The sequence below is a fragment of the Meleagris gallopavo genome, chromosome 15, assembly GCF_905368555.1.
Source record: "Meleagris gallopavo chromosome 15, MGAL_WU_HG_1.1, whole genome shotgun sequence".
NCBI lineage: Eukaryota > Metazoa > Chordata > Aves > Galliformes > Phasianidae > Meleagris > Meleagris gallopavo.
In genome coordinates this window covers 12,554,944-12,581,482 of record NC_139418.1, presented here as the reverse complement: position 1 = coordinate 12,581,482, position 26,539 = coordinate 12,554,944, and the positions used below count along the sequence as shown (strand labels likewise).

The window sequence follows — 26,539 nt, the reverse complement described above, 5'->3', positions numbered from 1 at the left end:
TGGTGCTTGGGAGGCAGAGGCTGGGATGAACTGGAGGTGGTGTGGGCATGAGTGCTGTGTGGGGGCAGTGGTATTGAGTGTGTAGCCTGACCACGAGGCCAACTGCTGTGCGAGGGTGGGGGGGGGAGGCATGCTGGAGGGACACAGTGGTGGGACATACTGGTGGGACATACTGGAGGGACATATTGGTAGGACTTGCTTGTTCAGTGTGTTGGTGGGGCAGTGGTGGGGCATACTGGTAGGACACGGTGGGACAAGCTGGCAGGACATACTGGTGGGACATGTTAGTGAGACAGGCTGGTGGGACATACTAATGGGATTTGCTTGTGGGAAACATTGATGGAACACATCAGCGGGACATATTGGAGAGGTACACTGGTGAGGCACGTTGGAGGGACACTCTGGCAGGGCACAGTGGTGGGATATACTGGTGGGGCACACTGGTGAGACATATTGGTGGGACACAGTGGTGGGACGTGTTGGAGTGATAGACCCTGGTAGGCCGTACTGATACGCCATACTGGTGGGACACGCTGCAGTGACACGCTGTTCACGCCAGAGGGCGCTCCAAGCACCGCGCCCGCTCCGGACTGCCGCTACGCCATACGCCCACGAGGGGGCGCCACAACTCCCAGCTCGCCGCGCTCTTCCCTTTTCGCCTTCACTTCTCCCCGTGCGCATGCGCCGGCCGGGCGCGATCAGCTGAGCGGGCTGTCACGTGACGGCGCGGCCGAAGGAGCGGGGCCGGCCGGCCGGGGCGGCGGCGAGGTGCGGGGCCGGGGCCGGGGCCGGGGCCGGGCGGGGTGCGGCGCGGGGCGGCGGCGGTAGCAGCGGCTGCTTATGGTGCCCGGGGTGATCGACGGCTCGTGGGGAAGCGGCCTGCGGGTGAGGCCAGCTGTGAGCTGCCTCTGGCTGGTGATCTCCGCTGCGCGTGGAGCAGAAACACGCGTGAAAGCGGCGCGCTGCTGGGCGATGCCCGAGCGTCCCCGCTGAGAGCAGCCGGGCTGGCTGGGGAGCGGGGAACGGGAACGGGAACGCACGGGCTGCACGGGACGAGGTTGGTTATCTGGGACGGGCGGCCCCTCCCGCGTCGCTGCTTGCCCGTCGCCGATGACGAACAGCTCCCTGTGTAAACTCCGGCCGCAATCCTCACCTGCTCGCATCGCCCGGCTGGCCCTGGGCACCGTGACGTGGCCGCGCTGTGATTTATGGCGTTGCCGGGTTGCCCTGAGCCTGGCGGTGCTGCTCCGTGGGCCGGTTGCCGCACGCTGCTCCGGCCCCGCGTGGAGCGGCGATGTTGGGTCGCAGCGCTGAGAGCGGCGTGGTTGGGTTTGCGGTGGTGATGGGCTCTGCGCCGTGCTGCCCTCTGGGGACCCTCGGGGTGGTGGCACCGAGGGGTGCTCGCTGCTTGCTGCCCCCTTTGGCCTGGGGACAAACGGGTCCCCGTGTCCCGGAGTGTCCTTTGGAAGCCGGGTGGGGGCTGAAGGAGGGAGTGGGAGAAGTGAAATTGTGCAGGGGAAGGTCAGGAGGACTGGGGCTATGGAAGCACACCCGCGGTGCAGGATGTGGGCCATTTCCTTGTAGGTGTCTGCAAAGGGACAGTCCGTGGGAGTGCCCAACGGGGGCAGCAGCCCAGGGTAAAGTGCTTGGGACTTTTGACCTGGGGCCACGTGGCTGGCAGCCGGGGCGGGCACGCTGCCCTATAAATGCCAGCTGCGCTGCCAGCTGCACTACCAGCAGTCGGTTCCTCCTGCCATGGCTGATGTCAAAGAGCCCGGGGCGGCAGAGCCAGCTGTCCCCATGGAGCCCCGTGTCCCCATGGAGCCCGGTGTTCCCACAGGGCCGGATGTCCCTGCTGATGCTGCTCCATCCTCAGGGGCCATGTCCACTCGACGGCTGTGCAGCGAGGACTACAATGACTACAGCTCTACTGATGTGACCCCGGAGGGCAGCCCGCCTGCGGGCATCAATGGCTTCACACGGCCCGAGTCCTACCAGCGCTTTGGGGAGAGCAACGGGACCACGTGAGTGTGCACTTGGGGTGGAGGAGAGTTGGGGGCTGCATCCAGCAAGGTAAGGGAGGTGATCCTGCCCCTCTGTGCTGGTGGGACCTCCCCTGGAGTGTTGCATCCAGATACGGAGCTCTCGGTGCAGGAGAGATGTGGTCCTGTTGGAGTGTGTCCAGAGGAAGATCCCAAAAATCCTGCAAGGATGGGCTGAGAGCTGGGGCTGTGATTCTATGATCCCTTCGCCTTTTGTCTTTCAGGTGGTACCAGACCCTGATCCATCTCCTGAAGGGGAACATTGGCACCGGGCTGCTGGGGCTGCCCCTGGCTCTGAAGAATGCCGGCATCCTGGTAAGCAGCTCCTCACCTTTTGGCTATGGGATTGCTGCGTGCTTCCCATGCTGTGTGCTCTGCATGGAAATAGAAAGGATTAAATAGACCAGAAAACCTTTTTCTTTTATTCAACCTATGCTTCCTTTGTTACCTTTGTAATAGCAATGCACAAGATAGTTTGAAGAACAATTCATATTGGTGTTTTGTTACATCCTAACTGACACAACATGCTTGTTCCTCACGTATCTGGGACTTCCTGTGGATTATTCTCCCCTCTCTTTTCTGCAGCTGGGTCCTCTGAGCCTCCTGGTGATGGGTGTTGTGGCTGTGCACTGCATGAGCATCCTGGTGAAATGTGCCCACCACTTCTGCTACAGGTAAGGAGCAGCACCTGTCCTCCCACAGCTCTTCCATCCTTCCCTCTGGCTCCTGAGATTTCCCTGGAGCCTCCCAGCAGCAGGCTGCCCACGTGAAGTCTCAGCCAGGAGTTGTTTTTGGGACTTTGTCACCAGCTGTCTACCCATGAGTGCCACCATGGGAGCCAGCAGGTGGAACTGAGGTGACATCCCTTTCTTCTCTCTTCCCATTCTGGACAGGTTTCAGAAGCAGTTTTTGGACTACGGGGGGACTGTGATGTATGGGCTGGAGTCAACACCCGTTGCCTGCCTGAGGACACACGCCATATGGGGAAGGTACTGCTGCCCCCAGGGCAGGGCTTGGCTATAGCTGATGTAGGGGCAGTGCTGGCAAACAGCACCAGGAAAATAAGAGGGTAACGCTGGGATCTTTCACTTACACAGGCGAGTCTTAAGGGATGTGCTCTTACTTCAGAATAGTACTGAAAGGGTGGGAGAAGCATCTGCAGTGTTGGGAGGATGGGAGATAATGGTCTCACATTGTGCCAGGGGAGGTTTAGGCTGCAGTTTAGGAACCATTTCTCAGAAAGAGCAGTGATGCAGTGGCACTGCTGCCCAGGGAGGTGGGAGGGTCACCATCCCTGGAGGTGTTTGAGAACCACAGAGATGTGGCGCTGAGGATGTAATTATGGGCACGGTGGGGGTGGGCTGGGGTTGGAATTGGGGATCTTAGGTGTCTGTTCCATCCTTAATGATTCCGTGAGTCTGATTAAAAGTGAGGGAATAATGCATGTGGCAGTGTTGGCTGGTGCTGATCCCACTGAGGGATGGGAGTGGGGATGGGGAAGCCCAAGGTCTGTGGGGCTGGTTGGGGGTACGTTCGCTTTTCCAAGCATGGAAGAGAAGTGACCTGCACATCCCAGCCTTTGAGGAATGTAGCGTTGCAGCTGAGTTTGAGCTCACCCAGGCGTGCCCCTATTTCTGAATGGCCCCTTTACTGAGTGCCTTTTTCCTTTCCTAGGCGTGTGGTGGGACTCTTCTTGATCCTCACTCAGCTGGGTTTCTGCTGTGTGTACTTTGTCTTTCTGGCTGACAATCTGAGGCAGGTGAGGCTCCCGCTGTGTCCCAGCCCTTCCCTCAACAAAGTTCTGGTTTCTGTGGTGGGTGCTGCTTTGGAATGCACAAATCCTATACCTGAGCAGTTCTGAGATGCCCTGCAATTTTGTGAGGATGGCTTGGAGCTGCCTGTATTGGCCAAGAGGAGCAGAGGCTCCTTCCTGGGAGGGGATGCAGGAATGGGGTCACAGAGGAAACACTGTGCTTCTGATGTGCTGCCCAGCTCGCTAATTGCCTTATCGATACTCCGCATGGACAGCAGTGCACAATGGCATGGCATGAACCTCTCTCGGTCTTGTTTGCATTCCGTTTTTTTGCCTCATCCTGTGGTCCTGGAGCTTAATTATAGGTTGCGTTGGAAGAGTTTCCTTCTGCCAAGCATTGGAAGAAAATAAACAGAAACCCTGAACCTGCCTGGCTCCTGTGCTGCAGGAAGCTGCCAGTACATCCTTCCCCGTTCACAGCCCCTGCATGCCTCAGTGTTTTGCAGATGATGCTGATCATCACTCCCCCTGTGTGCTTCTACAGCCACAGTCAGGTTCCTCCCACCATAGCTGTGCCCTTTGCCTCTTTACGTGGGGCTGGGTGCGCTGCAGTCAGCAATGGGCGGTGGGCAGCACGCCTGTGCTCTGGAGAGGCTCAGCCACCCAATTCCTGGGGCAGAGCCTTCTGTGGAGCTGAGAACACGGCTCAGATTGCCTATGGGGTGAAAGAGCCTAAGGGAAGCATAAATGACTTCTATCAGGAAAAGCAGAGTTAGTCTGCCTGGCCTGGGGTGGACTTCCAGCATCCATCACCATGGGATTCATCAGGCATTCCTGTGCTTTCCCAGGTTGTATCCTCTGCCAACAGCACCACCACTGACTGCCAGTCCAACAGGACGGTGACCCTCACACCCACCATGGACTCCCGACTCTACATGCTATCCCTGCTGCCTTTTGTGGTGCTGTTGTCATTCATCCAGAATCTCAAGATCCTGTCCATCTTTTCCATGCTGGCCAACGTGGCCATGCTCATCAGCCTTGTTGTGATCTACCAGTACATTGTCAGGGTACGTTGTGACGTTCTGTGTGTTGGCAGAGCTTGGTGGTGGAGTTGGGGTGGCGATGTTGTGTAGTGAGCTTTCCCTCTGCCCCATGGGGAAGGAGCTGTGGGGATGAGCAGTGCTCTGACTGCATGTGGGCTGTTTTCCAGGACATCCCCGATCCCAGCACCCTGCCTCTTGCTGCAGCCTGGAAGACCTACCCTCTGTTTTTTGGCACGGCCATCTTTGCTTTCGAAGGCATCGGGGTGGTAAGTCCTGGTGTGTGGCTCAGCCCCCGCTCGGGCTTGCAGTCAGCACCTGCTTTGCACTGCAGCTGTATTTGCAGATGGATTTTTCAGGTTGCAGCCCAGCTTCTGGGTGATGCTGTTGGCTCCAGGCTGTCTCCTGGGTCAAACTTCTTTGCGTGTGCTCCAAACCTCAGGTGGGTGCTGTGAGCTGGGCTCTCCAGGAGCTTCACAAAGCCTTAGGCTCCGTGATTGGAGCCAGAGTCTGGGGGCAAAAGCATAGCACAGCAACATATGATCCATTTCCCTCTCTGCTGGCATCACCTGCCTTCAGCCACACAGCCCCAGTCCACACAGTGCCAGCTTGGCATGTGCCTTGTGTATGAGGCTGTAAATGCATGCATCCCACCTCTGGCTGGTCTGCGCCGCACTGAGCGAGTTGTCTCGGGCTGCACATAAAGTACACACCATATAGTTAATGTATATAAGTAGGAAAACTCTTTTTATTTCTTTATAATTTTTATTAAAACATAAAAAAGGAAAGAGGGCAACAAAAAGATAAAAGGAGCGGGTTGGCTGCATGTGCTGTAAACAGAGGAGCTGGGAAGGAGGCGGGGTGGGTGGGAAGCATAATGGCACACTGAGATGCTGTGGGTTGTTTCCGGAGCTCCCTTCAAAGGAGGAAAAAGTGTTTTTATCTCATAATATGAGATAGCAGTGTAAACATGGGGTTGCAGCATGCCAGCTCCCTGCAGGAGGGGCATTTGCAGAGTGCTGTGCCCAGGATAGAGGGCTCGTGCTGGAGCATGGCACGCACACACACACACATGCACAGCTGGGAGGTGGAGCAGCACATAAAACCTATTCTGATTCTGCTACATCAGCAGCTATGTCCCTATCTCTTTCCTTGAAATGCCCACCACCCATAATAAAATAAAATAAAAAAAAAAAAGTTGCTGAAATAGTTGAAGCAAATAGTAGTATAATGGCAGGGGGTTGTCCCTGCTCTTTTTTTTTTTTTTTTAACCCCCTTTTTTTTATTGCCTTACCTGTATGGGCAGATTGCAAACATACTTGCAGGGAGAGGAAGAAGGGTTTCAGCCTTTTCACTCTGTGCTGTGAGCAATAACTGTAAGGCATTGTCCCACTGGGCTGGGAGCAGAGGATTCACATCTCTGGGGCAGCAGCTGGTGGGGTCTCCAGATTTCTTGCGTGGCCCTGGGCGCTGTGCACGGCCCTGATTGCAAAGGGCAGCCCTCAGCCCCATGGCTGCCCCACAGGGCTGGGAATGCAGAGGAATGGGGAGGACCCCCTGTTCCATTCTCCTCTTCCTCCTGCTCCTTTCACAGGTGCTACCTTTGGAAAACAAGATGAAGAACCCACGGCAGTTCCCTCTGATCCTCTATGTGGGGATGACAATTGTTACCATCCTGTACATCAGCCTGGGTGTGCTGGGCTATCTGCGCTTCGGGGCTGCCATCCAGGCCAGCATAACACTCAACCTGCCCAACTGCTGGTGAGTGCTGCCCAGGGATGTTGTCCTTACTTGTCCAGGTGAGCCTGGAGGGGGACAGAACCACCTGGAGGAACTGTCACCCACATCCTTTTAGATTTTTCCCTTGGGATTAGGTGGTTGCGTGCTGCACTTGTTGCACTGCTCTGTACTTATCCTGGAGGAGAAACGCAAGCAGCTCCTCTACCTTTGGGATGAAAGGTGTGGAGGCTCTTAGCATTCGAATGTTGGGCAGGACTCAGGATTTTGAGTTTGGGAGGCTGATGTGGTCACCCCATGGGCTGGGAGCCCTTCCAGATGGGGTCTGTGGCTGTGCATGGTGCTGGGTCACACTGCCAGCCCCTACTCACAGCTGACCCATAGTGCTGGCAGCCTCAGCTGTGTCTGCTCCGAAGGAACACATTCCCTTTAGAAGAGGATGAAGTGACTCAGGCTACAGGAAGGTCCTACCTCACATCTGTGTTTCTAGGAGCATCTCCACTTTCTGGTTGGGGGTGGGCAGAGCAGGGCTGTCAGGCAGGGCAGAGCAGCGTGGCCCTTTGGCAGCAGGGCACGGGGAAGCCCAGCAGCACAGGACAGGAGTGCTGTGTCTGCAGTGACTCAGCGTGGAATGCTTCAGTGTCAGTGCATGTTTCTTCCTGGCAGAACACCTGATGTGAGCTGTAAACACTGAACTTGGAAATGCGTTATCTGTCTTGTGAAAGGCAAATAACTGGGACAGAGGCTGGGAAACTCAGGCTGAAGTCTCGAGGACTTATTCCCAGATATGTGTTGCCCAGGAGGTGATGGGTGAAGGTTTGCTTTGGGAACAAGTGCTTTGCCAGCAGGTTTTCTCTTCAATGGCACGAGACAGAAGTTGCAGAAAGGTCAGAAAGGCTTGCGGTGAGAGATGTATCAGTGTGGGTACAGGTGAGGTCTGAGCAGAGGATGCTGCACCCTTCCCTCACAGCAGCCATTGCCTGGAGGTCTTCGGGAGCACATTTAGTGAACGTGTACTGGAATCGTTGAGATAGAGGGTGACTCAGGGCTTTTCAGCCTCATTGCTCTGTAACCACAGCTTCCTCAAGCGAGTAGTGTCGGTGCCCAGGGCTGACCACAGCCTCCTGAAATACAGCTCCTTACAGCCTCTAGAGTTGCTTCACCCTGAAAGGTGCCATCCTGAATGGGAAGGAGGGGCAGATGTTGGCTGCGTGCAGCCCATTGGAGGTGTGCCGTGACCAAACTTATGGCCAAAGGAGGATTTCTGTGTCCATGTGGCCTTGGGTTTTCTGTTGGTCAGAACTGGTTCTTGAGCTCTTCCTCTTCTTGGTATTCAAACTGCCCTTTTTGTCCTCACCCGACCAGTGCACAGCTGAGACCCAGCCTTAATCTGAACCTTTTTTTAAATTTTATTTTAATAACATCTCTTAAACATAGATTGCCTTCGAGCTCTTAATTGCTTTATGATGTTCCCTTAATCAAGCAGTAGGAGATGAGGAGCATAGGATAGGTAGCTCAAGGCTACCGTGCACCTGGGCTTGGGAGCACAATGTGCTCGGCTGAGCACTGCCCTCTGGACTCTGCTGATAGCTTTGCCCTTTGTTGGCTGCAGAATCGCTGGGTAATGTGGTTTGGAGAGAGGATAGTGAGATGGTTGGGTCCAACCACCTGCTCAAAGCAGAGCCAGCTTAAATGTTGAGTGTCAATAAGGATGGAGACTTCCAGCCTCCCTGTGCCCTTGTCCTGGTGCTGACTGACCCTTCTGGACGCAGCTCTGCTGCCTCTCTGATTTCTGTTTCCCCAAGTAGAGCCTATCTTTGTCTTCTCTATGTCCTCCCAGAAGATAAAATCCACCTGGTTGTAAACAGGAAAAAAGGAGCTATTTCCCTTTGTTCAACCCAGTAGTGGAGTGTTCTCAGTGAAGCTCAAGCTGATCACCACCTCTGGGGTGGGTGATGGACACAGCTCCAGGTCGTGGGCTGAGAGCAAGCACTGCAGGCTGTGGGCAGTATCGATGCTGCTGCCCATCTCTGTGGTTTTTCCACAGAGGGGTGTTTCCTAATGCTTGGGTATCTGGGTGTTGCCTGTGTGTGTGGTCACCTTGTGTCACTGCAGACCTTGACCTGGTCAGGCAGCCAGAGCCTGCACCCCTCTATGGGCAGTGCTGACCCTGCAGGATGCATTGCTTTGTGCAGTGCTGGCATACGTGTCTAGAAATGCAGATGGGTGCCTCGTGTCAAGGAGCATGTTGGGCTCCAGCCCCCAGGCCAGGGACATAACAGATATCCCCTTGCCCTTGGGAGGAGGTAGGAGCAGAACACCACTCTGTATGATTTGCTTTTATTTTGAAACAGCCCTTTGCATCTGTGCCCAGGAGATTTCCCAAGGGGAAGCAGCACTTGGGAGGCTGCTGGCCCCACTGTTGACCTGCTGCTCCTTACAAAAAGCTGGAGCCTCTAATTAGGTGTGGGCATGTTGCAATGGCTTGGATGTTGTGCTATCTCCTTGCTGTCTCTTGCACAAGAGGTGTCTCGGTGGGTTGAATGCATTAGCTCTTAATGTGCCGGAAGGAAAAGAGCTGAGATACAGAAGTCCTTGTAGGCAGAGTGCTCCTGCTGTGCTTTATGGATTTGGAATTGTAGTATCTCCCAGATTGGAAGGGCTCCATAAGGACCATTGGATCCAACTCCTGGATTGGCACAGGAACACATCTCACTGGTCTCTCCTTCTCATTTGCAGGCTGTACCAAGCTGTCAAGCTGCTTTTCTCCTTTGGGATTTTCTTCACCTATGCTGTGCAGTTCTACGTCCCCGCTGAGATCATCATCCCACCACTGGTTGCTCGTGTGCCGGAGCGCTGGGGCTGGCTGGTCAACCTGCTGCTGCGGGTGGTCCTGGTCGGCATCACCTGTGAGTAGAAAGCAGCCTGTCCCAGAGCCTTTGTCCCGCTGTCTGAGTCCCACTGAATTTGGAGGAGCCATCAAGTCCCATCAAATTTGGGATGATCTGGTGCTTAGGTAGCCCCCGTTGGAGCTTTGGAAGGGTGTAGATGCAGCAAGAGTGAGCTCTTCTCACCCTAAAGCCATGTGCTGGCTAGAACAGCAAGACCTGGGGGCACCCTCTGCTCCTCCAGCTTGGAGTTGAGGGCTTGGAAGGCTTTTTCAGGTGGCTTTTAGTGGCTGTAGGAGCTCAGAGACCTCTTGGGGGGCTGTGATGTGTCCCAGTTCTGCACTAAGGTACAGCCTGATGCTTGCTGTAGAAGTCATTTGTTATGTGCTGCTGCTCCCAGGAGTTTGAAGTTTGGTCGAACTCATGATGTTAGCAGTTGGGAATGAGGTTTGGCCTATCTGCCTGCTTAAAGGGAAAAATCTGAGCTGAGAAAAGCAAGTTTGTAGAAGCTTAAGGGGCGTCAGTTCAGTGAAGCACAGGAGTGTCTGATTTTTGGCTGGCTTTGATTCCTGTAAACTAAGTCTTGGCTGTTCTCAGCACAGCTGAGATGCTTCACTGAGCTTCCAGGCATCGTCCCCCCGAAGCACAGCGTTCCTGCATGGCGTGGTGCTGCCAGTGCATCAGAGCTGAGCATTACAGACCTGATCCTGTGTCTCAATAGCTCTGGTTTGGGCTTGGCTGCATCATGGCCAGGAGCTGTGTGTCCATGTCTGCTCTGCAGCCAAAGTCACTTCCCTATCCCATTATTGCTCAGTGTGTGAGAAGAGGAAGCTTTGATCTTGCTGCCTTTCATTTCCTCAAAACGAGAGGAGAAAGACCTCTCAGTGTCTGTTCTGCCATTTTCCACCCTCATGTGGCAGAGATTCAGGAACTTTTGATCTTGGGCCCTGTCCCTCCTGCCCCACAGAGCTGAGATCCCATTGGGTTCTGGTGCTGGAGAAGCTCAGACTGGGAACAAGGCTGACAGCAGCACTCGTGCCCACTGCTTTGGGGTGGAAAATCAACAGGGTGTTGGAAGGACACTGGTGCCTTTGTACCTCCTCCCCTTATCTTTTCATATAAGAAATTGCTGTTGGCAAGGATAAAAGCAATCGGGGGGCTGCATAAATATTCATGGCATGAGCATGTGGCCACAGAACATCGTGGCTTTGGCTTCCAAAGAGAGGATGCAATTTGGTGTATGGGTGTCTTTCAAGCTCAGACTTCAAACCCAGCGCCCTTAAAACCCCCTTGGAACGAATCCCTGCGGAAAGCACGGCCGTTCCCCCGGAGGCAGAGGGCTGCAGCTGGCACTTGAGCTCTGTTTTAGGGGAAGGAGGGGGTTCATTCTGTTTGCTGGGAGCCCACAGAGCGCTGTGGGGGTGGGCTGTGGATGTGCTGCCCAAAGCCTGGTGCTGCGGGTGCTCTTGGAGCACGAATGCTGCAGAGTTTGCAGCCACTCATTGGAAGCTGAAAGGAGGCTCCTGGGGGATTTTCCTTTGCTGCAAATGTTCCCCCCGGGTTGTGCTCTGGGGGCAGAGGGGCTCTGACTGCTTACCAACCACACACATTCATTCATGGTGGGCTTTTCCCCACGCCTCCTCTTTTTGTGGGCTCTGAGGTTTTACAGCTCCCCAGGTGTGAGGCAGAGACCTGGGGGGTGCAGGGGAGATGGAGCTGGGGATGCTTCTGTGAGCAGCACCCTTCTGCTGGGGCACTGCCCAGCCCTCTGCAGCAGCATATATATTCATTAGCTCAGTGAAAAGCCTTAATTGCTTGGGGGGCTGTTGCTGGAAGCACGCAGCTTTCTGTTCAAAGCTCAGAGAAAGTTGCAGGGTCAACTTGTGAGCAGTGGCATGGGACAGCTTTGCTTCAACAGCTCCTAGCTCAGAGCAGGGTCCAGCTCTTGGAGTAATGTGTCCAGACGTGGAGTCCTCAGTATAGGAGAGACATGGATATGCTGGATTTCCTCCAGAGGAGGACCACGAAGTGATCTGAGGGATGGAACACCTCCCCTAGAGGACAGGCTGAGAAGAGAAGGCTTTAGGGAGATTTTAATGATAAGAGTAGTGAAGCACTGGCACGGGTTGCCCAAAGAGGTGGTGGTGCCCCATCCCTACAGACACCCAAGGCCAGGCTGGGGGGACTCTGAACACCTGATGGAGCTGTGGGTGTCCCTGTTTGGTGCAGGGGAGTTGGACTGTCACTTGCAGAGACAACTTTTCCAGATGGCCTTTAATGGTCCCTTCCAACTCAAACGATTCTGTGATTCTATGAGCTCCTGACCACCCCATTGCCCTCTCTCCCCCCAGGCGTGCTGGCCATCCTCATCCCCCGCCTGGACATCGTCATCTCGCTGGTGGGCTCGGTCAGCAGCAGCGCGCTGGCTCTCATCTTCCCCCCGCTTCTGGAGATCGCCACCTACTACACAGAGGGCATGCACCCCCTGCTCATTGCCAAGGACGTGCTCATCAGCCTCTTCGGCTTCGTTGGCTTCGTGGTGGGCACCTACGAGGCGCTGGTGGAGCTGGCTACTCCTGCTGCTGTCATCAATGGCACCAGCACCTCGGGGCAGTGACGGTCCCTGCTGGGTGGTGGCACACAGACGGGTGCTCAGCCTTCTCCTCCTGCAGAACGTGGTGGGTTTGGGCTGCGAGGGGTGTGGAGTGGCACAGCACTCTTCCCCTCCACACTCCTGTACATAGTTACTTTGGGGAGGGGGGATCCTGGGGATGTAGACTTTATTTTTTAATGTTTATTTTATTTTTTTTAATCCTTCCCGTATTTCCCCCACTCCCATCACTCTGGGACTGCTCTTCTCCGTGCCAGTTTGTTGTTGTTTTTGTTTTTATTTTTCCCCCTTCTCCCCTCCCCTCAGCACTTTATTTTACAGCAACAAAGAAACCTCAGCTCAGGTTGGAGGTGCAGAGCTGCTTCCTCGCCCCGGCCCTCGGGGATGCAGAGCAGCGCTGGGTGAGCACTGCTGGTGCAGGTCCTGCTGTGCTCTGGTTTCCAGCTCTTTCGTGCAGAGAGGGCTGCCATGGAAGGTTCTATTTGTTTCTTTTTTTTTTTTTTTCTCCCTGTACACATACTCCTCACATGGTTTTTGGCATTAGAAATTCAGGTGTGCAGAGCCCACGCTCTGCAGAAACACAGCGCCTTGTTTGCTGCGCTCTGGCTGCATCTGCAGTCCTCCACTGAATGTCACACCCCAATAAGAACACTGATCATGTTGTTTTCCCTCCTGGCCCCGGTGGCAGCTCCCAGCAGGAGGCAGCCCGTTGAACTGCTCTCTCTCCTCCTGCTGCTGGTACTGGGGCAGGTGCATGCTGAGGGCACAGACTCTGGCCTTGCCACACTTTGCCTTTCTGCTGCTTTTTTTTTTTTTTTTTTTTTTTTTTTTTTGAAGGCAGATGAGAGCAAATGAATCCTCCATTGGGTGTCTCATACTGGTGGTGCAGTTGCACTCAGGAGGGGAAGGGCACACAGAATGGTGTGCACGCAGCCAGCAGGGCTCTGGGCTCCCTGCAGGTGGGAGTGGTGCAATATCTGTGTCCAGCGCTGAGCACTGCTGTCCCCTGGGAGGGGACGGCTGGCAGTCCCAACAGGAGGGACAGCCCTGTTCTGGGGTACAGCTGTGTGATGGCTGTCCCCAGCACTGGGGTTGGTGGGTTTGCTGGAGTGGTGCACCATGGCAATGTTAAACAGTGGCACCAGGGCACCGTGGCAATGTTAAGCAGTGTCCGGAGGAGTTTTTTGGTTTTATTGGGCTGAAACACTGTGGGTGGTGGGAAACGCATGGAATACCAGGAAGACCTGGTATGGGACCAGGGGGACACAGAAATGTGACACTTGTGTGTTGTAGCTGCTCTGTGACAGGGGAATTGTGTATATACAAAGGTGATTAATGTCTGTGTTGTGTGCCTATGGATATTGTCAGTGTGGGTTGCTGCCCACTGCTGCAGCACCTGAATCATGTATCTCACTTTAATCAATAAATAAGAGTTATTTTTTACGTGGAAAGGCTGTGGGATGAGGTGGGGCTTCTCTCCCCCACGCACAGAGGAGCAGGAAGGCTGGGAGATGTGAGGGGACCCCAACAGGGTGCCCAGGGCAGCAGTTTGCTGTCAGCACCAGTGATTTCCTATGGCTTTGGGAAACTTGGTCTTGCTTGCAAGTGCTGCAAGCACAAGTGAAGTGCTGGGGTGCCGCTGTGCAGACTGAGGTGGTGTTCTCAGGGCAGCCCTTTGCTGTATCCACGTCCTAGTTGCAAAGGAATCAGAGGTATCTGGTGAAATCATAATAGTAAAAACAAACAAACAAACAAACCAATTCTTTTAATACTTTGCAAAAAAAAAAAAAAAATGAAACAGCAAAAAAATATTACATCAAACAACTGACCAAAGTAAACCTCTCACAAGAAACAATACAATCCCAAGCAGGAGGACAGATGGGCCAGCCTGTGGGCAGTGCTTAGTGCCTGTCCTGGAACCCACATGGGCACAGTTTGTTTGGTCCATTTGGGATACAACAGACCCAGGACCCCTTGCAGGGGGTGGCAGGGCTGGGTACTGCTGTCACCAGCTGGGGGCCAAGAGAGCTGTGGACATGGCTCTGTGCCAGTCTCCGTGCCTGTAGCCCTGAGGCTGGGTGCCCTACAGCAGGTTTCAGTCTACTCCTTGGTGCTTGGTTCTTCTGTAGAAATGGATTTAAGTTTGTTTTCATGGACTTCTTTTTGCCAAGTGAGGATGTGTTGGTGGCACTGGCTGCATATTCCTATCTCTTCCCCTGGGGAACAGAGGGAGAAGAGGCTGTGCACCAACTGCACCATCCCACTGAGCAAACCATCGCCCTGATGCAAACTCTCAGTGCCAGAGCTGGATGCAGAGAGACCTGCGTGCCACCTGGGCTTGGCCGTTGCTGGTCCTTCTGTGCCTCCTCCACCACTGCTGTCCCTGTGGTGCTGCTCTGCTCCTCCCCATGGCCGGGCAGCACGGGGTGGGAGATGTGCGGTGCCCATGAGGTGCGTTAGTCATTGGCATCCCAGGAGCATCCTCCACGTCCCGGCTGTGGCTGGAGCATTTCCCCTCTGTCTGCAGTGTAGGGACAAGGATCCAGCCAAATTACAGCCCAGCCATGCAGGGGGAGATGCTGCAAGCTGGGCCAGGGGAACTGCAAATCCCCTGGTACCACGTGCCAGCTCCGGCGCTTCTCCTCTCATCCCAAGGACGAGTCCTTCCGTTAGAACATCACCTCCTCACAGCTGCCGTAGTCGCTCTCCACCATGTCAGAGCCCTCATAGTTGGGGGGTGGTGGGGGCTGGGTGCGCAGGGTGGGCGGATGGGCCCCCACCTCACAGTCGGCATAGGAAGGTTGGGCCACGCTCAGCCGCATGCTCACCCGCTTGTAGCCAGGGTCAGGTGGGTACGGGGCACCTTCACCCTGCACCAGCTGGGCTGGGTAATAGCTGATGGCTGTGTACTCGTTCTGGCACTGGGATGCTGCCATCTCCACGGGGCCCAGTGGTAGGAGGTCCTCCAGATTCTGGTTACTGTAGCGGGGAGGGATGGGTGCCCGCTTGTTGCTTTGGTCCAGTGGAAAAGGGAAACCCCCATAGAGAGTGACTGGCTCCGGGTCTGCCGGTGGAGGGGGTGGTGGGGGGAGAGGAGGGTGGGAGGAGGGCACGGCGGGGGGACCTTGGATGATCTCGTAGTGGGAGTACTCCTGGACGTCGGAGGAAAGGTAGCGTGGCGGCCAGTAGGTTGTCTCTGCTGGGTACACTGGAAGGAAACAGAGCTGTGTTAGCTGTGTGGGCTGCTTTCCTCCTCCTGCTAATTCCTGCTGCATAAGCCTGAGCTGCAGGAGGTGTGCCAGTCTGCCTTGGGAATGAAACAGGCTTCGGGGCTCCCACTGGGACCTAAAAGGCACTTCTTATTGTGCCACATGGGTGCAAGAAGCTGGCACAGTGATGGGACAGGGCAGAGCAAGTGACTCACTGGATCTTTCCCCCTGTACCTCTCTTTATCTCTGGTATAGTCTGATTTTTGGGTGGCCCTGTGTGGACCTGAAGTTGGACTTGCTGATCCTCGTGGCTCCCTTCCAACATGAGATAATCTATGACTCTCTGACTTGGGCACTTCCTTCTGGCAGCTGTCCTTGATGCTGCTGAGCTCCCGGTGAGCTCTGGGCCAGGCCAAGCAGGGACCTGGCTGCCTGGGGCTGTTTCCCTCTGTTGTGATCCCTGTGGCAGCTGATGCAAGGGATGCCACTAAAACTCACACTGAACTCCACTTCTAATCATCACTTTTCTCCTTTATAGGGACTTTTTAGCCTGGGTATGTTGGAACCCAGGCCATGCATTAATGCATTCCCTGCTGATTTTGTAGAGAACTGAACAAACTGAAGTTGAATACTGGTATTTATGAGTGGGGGAAGAGCCAGTGAAGGCACTTGGACATCACTGGCCCATGTTTTTCTCGTCTTTACCCAACACCGTTGGTCTCCCGCATTCACAAACCTTCCATCCACCCCCCAGGGATAAAAGCAAGAGCAAGCTGTGACTACTGACCCATCTCCTCCCTGGCCCAAGTGCACTTGACGAAGGACTCGTTGTCTGAGTTGGACGGGGGGGCCGGGGGCAGGTTGGGTGCCACACTGCACACAATGGTGCCGCGATGCTTGGGCCCGTTGGCCGAGTTGAAGGTGACAAACTCAGGGGTACCGCTGGCTTTGCGCTGCTCCGGCGCAGCCCGGTCCAAATTGTTGTGGGCCGCATCGCTGAGGATGTTGAGCTCGATGGGCGGCACCGCTTGGGTGCCCACCCCCACGCTCTTGGAGAACTCGCTCTTGGACAGCAGATCAGGGTCCTCCCGTGCCACCGGCTTGTGGGCCTTGGCCCGGTGCTGGTAGCACTTGCGGACGAGCACGAAGGCCACGGCCAAGATGGCTGCCCCCAGCACGCCGGCTGCGATCTCAGCGATCTCCTCAGGGCCCACGGCCCAGTGTGTGGGCACGATGGCAGGCGTGATGATGGGCTGCGTGCAGTAGTCCCCCTGGTAGTCCGATGGGCAGATGCAGTGGATGGAGCCCTGGGCGCTCACGCAGCGCCCGGCATTGTGGCATGGGTTGTCCTGGCATTCCTCAGCCAGCTTCTCACACCTGGGGGGATGGAGGCAGAGGCATCAGCCTGGGGGTGAGGCCCAACCCACAGCATCCTGCTCTGAGCTCTGCTTTATGCCTACAGGGATGCTCTGTCCTGGCCAATTATTTCTGCTGTCAGTGGATCTTGACGTCTACCATGGTGCTGTTCGGAAGAAGGCCATGTTACGCAGAACAGCCCCTTTTTGGGAGGCATTTTATGGAGTATATACAGAGCTAAGACTGAATTTCTGATACTCTGTCCTTCTGCACCCTATACACTCTAAGTATTCCCAGTATTCCCCTTTCCCACTCTCCAGCAGGACAGGGGATTTTCCTTCCATCCCTTCCAGCAGCAATGACCTCCTATATTAGGAGGGATATGCAATAGCTGGTTTTCCCTTTTTTTCCCCCCCCCACGTTACTGTTACTGAAGAACCCCTGCATGTTTTTCATTCTTTTATTTCTCAGCCAGGGCTCAAGATGCGTGAGCTGGTCCGTGCAACGCGTGCCCAATGGCTGTGCCCGGAGTGACGATGACCGCAGGTATCGTCGCACTGCCACCTAACGCCCAGAGCTTCGCTACCAATTCCTCTCTTGGCATTGATTCAGAGCACCAGTGTCCATCCTGGCCAAGCGACCCGGCAGGGAGGAGGAGCTGCTGTGATGCTGCCCTGAGCTCCGAGCAGCCCCTGGGCATGGTTGCTTCCCCAGCTGCAGGCATTTGGCAGGCACTCACCCACGTAGCAGCTGGGGAGGTATATCCAAGGCCGAAGCCAAACACCATGCAGTTCAGCAATCAGGGGGTCGGTAGGACAGCTGGCAGCATCCTACACCTGTTTTTAGGCAGCCCCGCATTGCATTGCTCCCAGGTGGATGCAGTGAGCTCCAGGAGCACACAAAGCTCGTTGCTGAGGTCGCGCTTTCAGCCTTCCATGGGAACTATCTGGCCCTTTCAGCCCTTACCTGTCACCCAGGTACCACTCGGGGCAGTGGCAGGAGTACCCGGAGCCGGAGAGGACGCAGGTGCCGCCGTGCAGGCAGGGCTTGGACTCGCAGGGGCTGTCCCCCAGCTCACAGCGCTCGCCAGAAAACAGCCCGGGACAGATGCACGTGTAACCTGCAGAGGTGAGAGGGTGCTGTCAGGAGACTGCTGGGGAGGTGGAGGGTTTGCTGCTAGGTGGGATTTAGCTGCTGGTTCGTGCAGCCCTGAGCATGGGAATGCCCCCAGTTCTGCTGAGCTCCCTCAGTCCCTTGGCTGGTGGTGCCACGTGGAATGTTCTGGCGTTCTACCCTGCAGCACTCTGCAAAGCCTTCGCTGCTCATCCGTAGCACAACTTCATAGCAATGCGAGCAGGGCAGACCTGTAGCCACATGCATGCAGTGCTGTGCAGCTAGAACATGCTGGCGCTTGCAGGGCAGATGCTGGACGTTGCCTGTGGGGTTGCGTGTTCACATGGCTTTGTGTCTGAGGTTCTGGTTGATGTGGTGCTGGGTTTGACTGTGACCCTCTCGGTGTTCTCACTTGGTTCCATGGCCGCTGGCCCACCCAAGCAAGCTCATAGGGACCTGTGTGTGCATGTGTGGGTAATCCTGTGCCTGAGGTCCCTGAGCAGAGATTTGTACAAACTCATGCTGTGTGCCCGTGGCTATAGGACTGCTGCAGGAAGGCAGGCGCTTAGGCTCACTGCACTTCTATGGCCTTCCATCAACCACTGCCCTGCAGAAATGTCCTGCATGGCCCTACAGGGTGGGGGTACACCTGGTGGGTGGGACAGAGCCTGGTGCCAAGCCCCTGCTGAGCACTTGTGCCTCATGCTAACCTGTGATGCTCAGTTTTCCCAGATACCTTCCCATAGCCCCAGGGAGTCAATGACTGCAATGGGAATAGATGAAAATCTTGGCTTGTTTCTGCCCAGATACCATCACTGCATGATCCCATCTTACCCAATTCCAACTCTGCTAATGGCTCTTTAAGGAAAGAGGATGTTGGGGGGAAGGTGGAATTTCTATTTGTGCTTGCATTTTTGGCAAAGGTGCTCACTCCTAGGTCATGCCCACTCCTTAGAAATGCTCCTGCCCTGTAGGCTATTGTCTGATACTGAGAGCCAGGATGACGATCTCATGCCACCAGCTGTTCCTGCACTGAGTCAGCCACCACCTGAGCCCCTGGGATGGGGCACTTCTCCTTGCATAGAGAAGCATCAAGGTGTCGTGGCTTTCCCTTCTCTCTTGCCCCCCCTATATGTAGGATATTCACATACCTCCTCCGTGAGTTTCAGAGCACATCCCGTTGTTCAGGCATGGATTGCTGCTGCAGGCACCAGTTGGGGAGCAGCACTGCTTCATCCCCATCTCCTCCATGACCTCCTTGGATTGCCCTTTCCCATGCAGGAGAACCACCTCTCTGCCATTGATGGCAAGTACATCCAGGCAGCCCCTGAACCCCCGTGTGACTCTCTGGGACTGGAGTGGGTGCCGGAGGCCCCCAAAAAGCAGGTCTCGCCTGCCCTGGGATGTGCTGCAGGCCCCTGGCAGTTGGAGGGAGGTGTTTCCCAGACCATCGACGAGCAGACGGACCGACGCATTCTTCACCTCCAGGAAGACTGAGTGCCACTCCCCATCGCTCACAAAACGTGAGGAGGAGAGGTTCCCGGTGTAGTTTCCCCAGCAGCTGTACCCCAGGTGAAGCACCCCATGAACCATCTGCAAAACACGTCCCAGAAGTCATGGTTAGCACAGAGATTCTTGGCAATTCTTAACCTCCTCTGCCCCTGCCTGAGTGTTTTGAGTCAAGATGAATCCCAAGATGTTGCCTTTTCAACATCCTCTTTTACTCATGCATAAGCTTTGCATGGGTCAGCTAAAGCCAAAGAGACTACTGTCTCTTTTATGTTGCCCTCATTTCATCTATGGCCCTTTCCAACCACTGACAGCGTGAGAGAAGTTTCCACAGAACAAGATGCAGAGATGCAATCCAGTCCTTGTTCTCCAGTAGGTAGGATGAAGACCATCAAGCTGCTGATCTTCTAAAATCAAACCACACCAGTGTTCTCAGCACGAAACTGGACCATCAGAAATCCCCGTGGCCCAAGATTCCTCTTTAAAACACATATGGAGGAACGTTAGCTTTCAGCTTTTAGCAACTGCTGAAAGAGTGTGAGGATGACAGAGGAAAGGAAGAACCAGGTGCAGCTGGCACACACCCTAATAAGGCCTCAGGGCAACATGTGTGTAAATCCCTTTGCACAATTGGCAAGCGCACCAGAGAGCTTTGTCACTTGGCTTTATCCAAAGGAATGTGATCTCACTTCAGATGGGTCTGTAGATTGGGCTTATCAATTTCTGGGGCTGAGAGACAGCTGAGAACTCGATTCCCTGAAGCAAGAACTGACAGGCTGCCAGCTCCTTCTCAGTGTGCCTGACTTGCCATCCTTTTGCTGCTTCCTATTTCTGAATAGCAGATCAGCTTGGCAATTGGAAGAGTGATGTTATGCATGCCCTTGAGAGAACGTGTCCTCTATACCAAATCTACAAACCATGGGAGTTCTGATTTCCTTCCACTTACCAAGTGGAAGAGGGAGATGGTCTTTGAGTTCTGTGTGGGTTCAGTGTGCAAATGAGGAAGAAAACAGTCAGAGTGAAATGTCTGTGGTTCTGCCGGTTCTTTAAACAAGGAAACCACCTGAAAGATGTGGCTGAAAAGAGTGGGAGCTGCAAAATAGCATGTAAGACTCCTGTTTTGTCTGTTCTGTGCACCTGATAAATTCTTTGTCCCATAAATGCAATGAAAAAGAGGGATGAAGAAGCAAGCCATAGGGGAAGAAGTCTTGACGTAGGTCTATGATATGGGCATGTGCTGCCTTTACACCAGAGGCCACCGCAGGCACTCACAGATGGAAGAAAAAAACAATTCACCAGCTATGGTTGCAGCAATTGTCAAACTGTGCTCAGCTCTCACTTGGCCTTCTCAAGTCTTACGTGCTCGCTAGATCAATTACTAAAGATATGTACTACTGCATCTTCTTTCTCTGATTCCCTTCCCCAAAACAATTAATGTTTTTTTTTTACCCTGGAAAGAGACCTTTGTGTGTTGCAATGCGTACCTCCAACGTGGCGTGGTCAGTGCCGTTGGCGTAGAACACGACAGCATGCAGCTGGTGGGTCTTCATGCGGAAGTGCATGTGCCAGGATCCCACCTGGGAGTGCTGGTACCAGATGTAGCTGTGGCCCCCAAACCTCACAGCAGTTCCTGGAAGTGGAATGAACAAAAGGTTTCATAGTTGTCGTGCTTTGAGACTGTACCTAGCCTTGCCTCTTCCCCAGCCTGATGCAGTAACTGTCCAGGATCAGACCTGTCCCATACCACCTTTTAGGTGCTTTTAGCTCAGTCTACAACACCCTTGGATTTCCTCATCCTTTAATACATCTTTATCTTAGCCTGCAGTTTCCCCTTACCACTCCTGCCTAAGTGATGTTAATCTCTATCCCTGCTGCCTTGGCTTGTTTCTGAAATACTCTAAAGTGGACAGAGTATATCCATTCTACTTGCTTTTCCTGGAGTTTACCAGTTTGTCTTAGGCTCAGCAAAATACAGACTCAGGAGCTCAAAGATCAAATAGCTAATCACTGAGCTTCTTTGGCTGCTAAGTATGAATGAGTTTTCCCAATGAGATATTTGTAGAATTGCTTGGGGTGAAGGGACCTTAAAGATCGCTGAGTTCCAATCCTTGTATTGATGCTATTTAATTAATTGCTACAGGAGATTAATTGAATAAATTTTAAAAAAAAAAAGACTAAGTGAAATTTTCAAGCTCTATGAGGTTTATATCGTGAGATGCTACCAAGGATTGCTCACCATTACAGGAGCAGATTTGTTCCAAGCTGTGCCGTGGGGTGAGGACGCTGAGTCGGGCAGTGCTGTATGTAGACATCATGCCTGGGTCCAGTTGGATGGTTTCCTTGCAGACGCGGTGGGCACAGTCTGACCCGTGACATGGCACATGAATTGCTTTCTTCATCCGGAGTCCAACGAGCTGGTCCATCTCCCCAGCTGAGATGGTGATCTTGTTGGCAAGGACCCGAGGCTCGTACAAGGAGCCGTGTGGCTCTCCAACGGCCAAGAGCAGATCTACTCCATCAGAGGTAGCTGCAGGCTGTAAGCTGGCCATGTGGATGTTTTGGCGCCGGGTGATGAGGACATTTCCCAAAAACCTCTGCAGGTTGCGCCAGTGGTCCCCCACAAACTCCTCAGGGGACAGGTGGCGGAAGTGCAGCACCACTGCCCTGTCCAGTGCCTCCTGCGTGAAGCACCACACGTGGATGTTGACACTGGTGGTGGCTGTGAAAGTGCCATCGCTGACCGTCACATTCAGGAGATAATGGCCATGGGGCAGCTTATTCCCAGCAATGATCTTTCCATCCGCAGCTCCAACGGAGAAGCGTCCCTCTTGGGGCACCTCTGCCACCAAAGTATACACCAACGTGTCGTGGGGGTCTCGGTCCGTGGCGTGAATCTTGCCCAGAACGCCGCCTCGGAAGGCTTCCTCATTTGTGGTGATGAATATCTCCAGGGGAAGTGCTGACGGGGCATACTGGCTCTGCTCAGTCACTTGGATGTTTACGAATGCTGATGAGGACAAAGGAGGGATACCGCTGTCGGAGACCTGACAAATTAAAGAGAAAGCTTCTTTATAGCCATCTACTGGCTTTCATGACAGCATGTCTTCCATCATGGAGACTGATTGAGACCTTCCCTCAGTGGTGGGACACTTATCTCTGTGTCCACCTGCACTGAGTGGTTCTGATTTCCTAAGAATTAATTATCAGTAGAGATGCTGCCAATCTTAAGGTTTCTGCATGTAACTGTATGTACAAAGATAAAAGCAGTCATGTACATCAACACATTTGCTCAGACTCCAAAGTATTTAAGCCAAACTTCCATCTCTGACAATATCTGTCTAGCATGAGCCAAGGAAACTCAAAGCAGAAAAATGTGAATAATCAGGGTACAGGATAAGGCTCTCTCATTCTCAGGCAGTTAGTGGTTGAGGTTTATAATAATAATGATAATCGTACCTAGCTTCTTTACTGAAGATGTACTTTTTATTATCCTGCTGTTTATAACTATCCTTACTGATAACATTGATAATTAATAAATTTACCCTGCAACAATAGACATCTTCTTTAAAAAGGAGATTAAATCACTTCTGGGATTCTTGGGTAAAGATTTCAGGATCACAGCCAGGTCTCACTTTAAACTGGAAGTTGCTGGAATTATGCTGGGAAAAGCATCTGTCTAAGGAAACCACTGACAGAGCATTTCTTGTGATCGCATTATCCGATTTCATCAATGCAGAGGTTTGTTTCCAGCTTCCTGTGGGCAGACTTTGTGGAAAAACAAGCTCTGGACTTGGCTCGTAGGTATGGGATTTTTTTCCTGTGTTGGATTTCTCCAGTACCAGACAACTTCCCATCCAGCTGTGCCATCCTAATCTCATTTTATCACTCAGCTGTCAGAACAGATCCCAGGACAGAAAGTCAGACTTTACCTGGACTTGTAATAGGTACTGCTCTTTCACTCTTCTGTTCAGGGTGGATGAAGTCACCAGCAAACCATTTTGGGTGACATCAAATGCCTTCCCGTCGTTGCCCTGGGTGATCTGGAATGAATACGGCGGTCCATTTTCTGGTGAGTCTCTGTCGCTCATAATCAGCTCCAAGACACTGGTTCCCACTGGGGCGTTCTCCTGAAATGCAGAAAGATGCCAGTGGAGAACAGCAGGCAAAGAGAAAAGGCTCAGGAGAATCCATATTGCCACTGGGCCTTATGGATAAAGAACAGAGAACCAAATCCCACACCTTGTGTGGAACTCTTGCCAGCAATAGCAGACAGTGCCTTTCATGGCATTACACACGTGGTAGAGTCAAGCAGCTAAAAGCAGACAGTTGTGCTGATGCCCTTGTTTTCCCCTTGAGTCATGTCTGTACAGGAGCAGATGAAAGCATGTTTTGGGTACGTTTCTTTCTGAGTACCCATGGGTGTTTTGAGTCCAAGCAACAACTGGTCTGCATCCAGCAGAGATGGTGATGCTTGACCATGTGCTGAAGTCTATATATATTTTGTGTTGTATACACGGACAAACACAGTGGACAAAGGGGCTGCTGGTCAGGCTTGGAAAGTGTGAAAGGAGAGAGGAGAAAGAACAGAAGGTGCCTGCAGCCATTGGTAGGAGAAAATGGCATTTGTTGGCAGAACATCTGCCCCCGCAGATGTCAGCAGTTTTTTGTGCCCATGAGCAGAAAGCAATTGCATGCTTCATTGCTGTCCCACCCTTGTGCTCCAGCAGGAGCCCGTCCATGAGAACCTTGGCACCCTGAGACAGACTAGGATAACAGTGTCCTGGCTTACCTGCACCACCACGCTGTAGTTGAGCTGGAAGAACCGAGGAGGATTGTCATTGACATCAGACACGTGGACACGCACTGCGACATCGCTGAACTGAGCAGGGTGGCCGTTGTCTGTGGCTCGAACTGTTAGGGAGTAGCTGGAGATCTGGGGGATTCATAGCATGGAATCACATGGAGAAGTGGAAGGATGGTCACTTATTCACATTCATGCTTTACTCTCTTGCAGAGTAAAACATGCCAAACATGGATGAGACCCAAAAACATAAAAACATCTGTTGGCAGCAGTTTGAGCTGCTGCTGCTTTAAGAAAGAGATTGTCCAGATGGCCTGTTCCTGCTTGTGCATGTTTTCTATCTGCTCTGATGCAGAGAAGCATAAACCAGCCATGTTGTTTTCCAGTTTGGGGCCAACTCTTGCCTGACCAGCTTAGAGCACCAGTAGAGCAGACCACAGCACAGAGTTGTGACCATTGAAGCCTATACTGTCTCCTCTAAAGCCTTACTTTTCTACAGAAGTATCTGCGGGTGTAGGAAATGAATAACTTGCCTTTTGCTTTCAGTATTACTAGTAGATGATTCAGAAAACAGCAGGCAGCTGAATATAATCTGCTCACTCCAGCATAACAACTGCTTTATCTTTCTCATTTCCATTTCCTGGAACTCACCTCCTCCCTATCCAGGTGCTTGGCAATGCTGATCTGCCCGCTTTTGGGTTGGATGGCAAAATGTCCCTGCGGGTTCCCTTCCACAATTGAATATGTGATCTGATTGTTCATTGTTCCATCCAAGTCATCAGCTGACACCTGTTAGAAGGAAAAACACATAGGACTCATGGCCAAAGAGCCTTGCTGTGGAGGAATCCCCAGAACAGGACCTCGCTGTCTTTTAAGGATATTGGTTTGAGCTTGCTTTAAATGAGGAGGAGGAAGGAAAGTGGTTTACATCAGTGTATTTTGCTGTCATCTCTGCCTATGGGCTGTCAGGAATTCTGGCAATCATTGTTTTTTAAGTCATGCCTCGGTCTCAGGTGCCAAATGACACAAACCCACTGGAACGGCTGTGTCCAAGGAAGAAAAAAGTTCAGAGGGAGAGTAAATATTACACAGCACAAGTAAGAAAATGAGGTTAAAAATGTGGTTTTGTTCATATTCATACCGTGAGGATGATTTCTCCAACTGCAGCATCCTCTCGGATATCAGCAAAGTAAGGGTCTTGGATGAACTCTGGTGCATGATCGTTAATATCAGTTATGTTGATAACCACCATGGTGACATCGCTGAGAGAAGCTGAGCCCTTCCTTGTGCCCTCAATGGATAAGTAGTACTCATGACTCGCTTCAAAGTCCAAGCTCCCATTTATGTATAAGGCACCTGCAAGGGCAGATGGATAGAAATGGCATGAGATATTTTAAATGTCTTTTAAGGTAATGCATGTCAGTGGAAGATTGGTGTGGAAAGATTAGCAAGAGCCTTTAAGACAGAGAAACTGAGGAAAACACTGAATGAGGATGGTACATACAGAAGCAGGAGACTGCTGAAGTTCAGCCAATGCTTGTTCCAGGGATCTAACATTGGCCTTGAGATAACAGCTCTTATCAGGTGCTGTGCAAATACATCAGTGCTTTATTTGGCAAGAAATCCTGCCTCAGCACCTGCTTGTGGTTTAATAGATTGGTAGTAACTACATTCATTGAGTGCTCCCTAATAAAACTGTCTGGGCTACAGGTTCCTCCTGACATCAGGATGGGGAGACTTCTTTAAATGAAATCAACTTCTCCCATATTTTGAAGTGGAACTTTTCTTTCCATCCTCTTCTCTACCTACTCCTCTTTCTCACGGTCCCATCTCAGATCCCAGACATGTAACAGGAATCTTTCCGTTCATTCAGAAAGATTTGGTTCACGCCCTACGTGACTTAGCTGATGAAATTTAGGGTAGACGTGAAGACTGTATTCTCTGCCCCCATACTGTACTCTGTGTAGTAGCAGAAGAGATCTGACTGCTTGGAAACAGAAGGGTAATCTATTTTAGAAAATGAAGAATGTGGGATCAACCTGGACCGGCTTGGCTATGAGATCATCTTACCTGTGTTTGAGTTGAGCTGAAATTTGCCATGGTCATTGCCATTCACAATTTCATACTTGATCTCTGTGTTTTCTGTGTTGTCTCTCGTTAAGGCTGACAAGTTGAGGACTTCCGTACCCACAGCCACGTCTTCTTTCACCATGGCCACATATTCAGGGGCCAGGAAGACAGGCAGATATTCATTTAGATCCACAACAGAAACGGTGACAGTGCCAAGAGCAGAGAGGGGCTGCGGGGTGCCCTGGTCGGTGGCACAGACCGTCAGCTCAAAAGCTGAATGCTGAGAGTCCTTCAGGGGCTTTTCCAGACGGATCACCCCCGTGGTTTCCTCAATTGAAAAGTGTCCATTGGCGGAGTCAGAGAGGGAATAGACCACCTCGGCATTGAGACCTGTAAGGGTAAGGGACAGG

At 52.9% G+C, this 26,539-nt stretch overlaps 2 protein-coding genes across 4 annotated transcripts in view; one reads left to right on the top strand and one right to left on the bottom strand.

The window, feature by feature from the left end:
• Nucleotides 1–631: 631 nt before the first annotated feature.
• LOC100547338 (proton-coupled amino acid transporter 1) lies at nt 632–13,522 on the top strand. Of its 3 annotated transcripts, none has more exons than XM_085236729.1 (11): nt 632–768; nt 1,841–2,024; nt 2,267–2,357; nt 2,628–2,716; nt 2,936–3,031; nt 3,717–3,801; nt 4,644–4,862; nt 5,006–5,104; nt 6,430–6,596; nt 9,312–9,481; nt 11,812–13,522. In XM_085236729.1, the coding sequence occupies exons 2-11, from the start codon at nt 1,882–1,884 to the stop codon at nt 12,075–12,077; spliced, it is 1,425 nt and encodes a 474-aa protein (XP_085092855.1). In that variant the 5' UTR covers nt 632–768; nt 1,841–1,881; the 3' UTR covers nt 12,078–13,522. The 3 variants fall into 3 exon arrangements, with proteins under 3 accessions (XP_085092855.1, XP_085092856.1, XP_003210444.2); XM_085236730.1 differs by having other exon boundaries at nt 664–768; nt 1,877–2,024; XM_003210396.5 differs by lacking the exon at nt 632–768 and having other exon boundaries at nt 839–2,024.
• Nucleotides 13,523–13,817: 295 nt separating this feature from the next.
• Nucleotides 13,818–26,539, bottom strand: part of FAT2 (FAT atypical cadherin 2) — a 48,356-nt gene continuing 35,634 nt past the window's right edge. The window contains exons 14-24 of the mRNA XM_085236721.1: nt 26,130–26,519; nt 25,201–25,415; nt 24,711–24,848; nt 24,048–24,191; nt 23,188–23,385; nt 21,495–22,302; nt 20,743–20,888; nt 18,901–19,342; nt 17,603–17,756; nt 16,068–16,657; nt 13,818–15,279 (exon numbers count right to left, since the gene is read on the bottom strand). Of these exons, the coding sequence (XP_085092847.1) occupies nt 14,741–15,279; nt 16,068–16,657; nt 17,603–17,756; nt 18,901–19,342; nt 20,743–20,888; nt 21,495–22,302; nt 23,188–23,385; nt 24,048–24,191; nt 24,711–24,848; nt 25,201–25,415; nt 26,130–26,519 (3,764 nt within the window). The 3' untranslated portion in view covers nt 13,818–14,740. The remainder of the gene's footprint in view (nt 15,280–16,067; nt 16,658–17,602; nt 17,757–18,900; nt 19,343–20,742; nt 20,889–21,494; nt 22,303–23,187; nt 23,386–24,047; nt 24,192–24,710; nt 24,849–25,200; nt 25,416–26,129; nt 26,520–26,539) is intronic.

Coding starts and splice junctions, on each gene's coding strand:
- LOC100547338 (XM_003210396.5), top strand. CDS start 1,756: ATGGCTGATGTCAAAGAGCCCGGGGCGGCAGAGCCAGCTGTCCCCATG. Junction 3,032..3,716: donor ACACACGCCATATGGGGAAG/GTACTGCTGCCC, acceptor TTCCTTTCCTAG/GCGTGTGGTGGGACTCTTCT. Junction 3,802..4,643: donor TGGCTGACAATCTGAGGCAG/GTGAGGCTCCCG, acceptor GTGCTTTCCCAG/GTTGTATCCTCTGCCAACAG.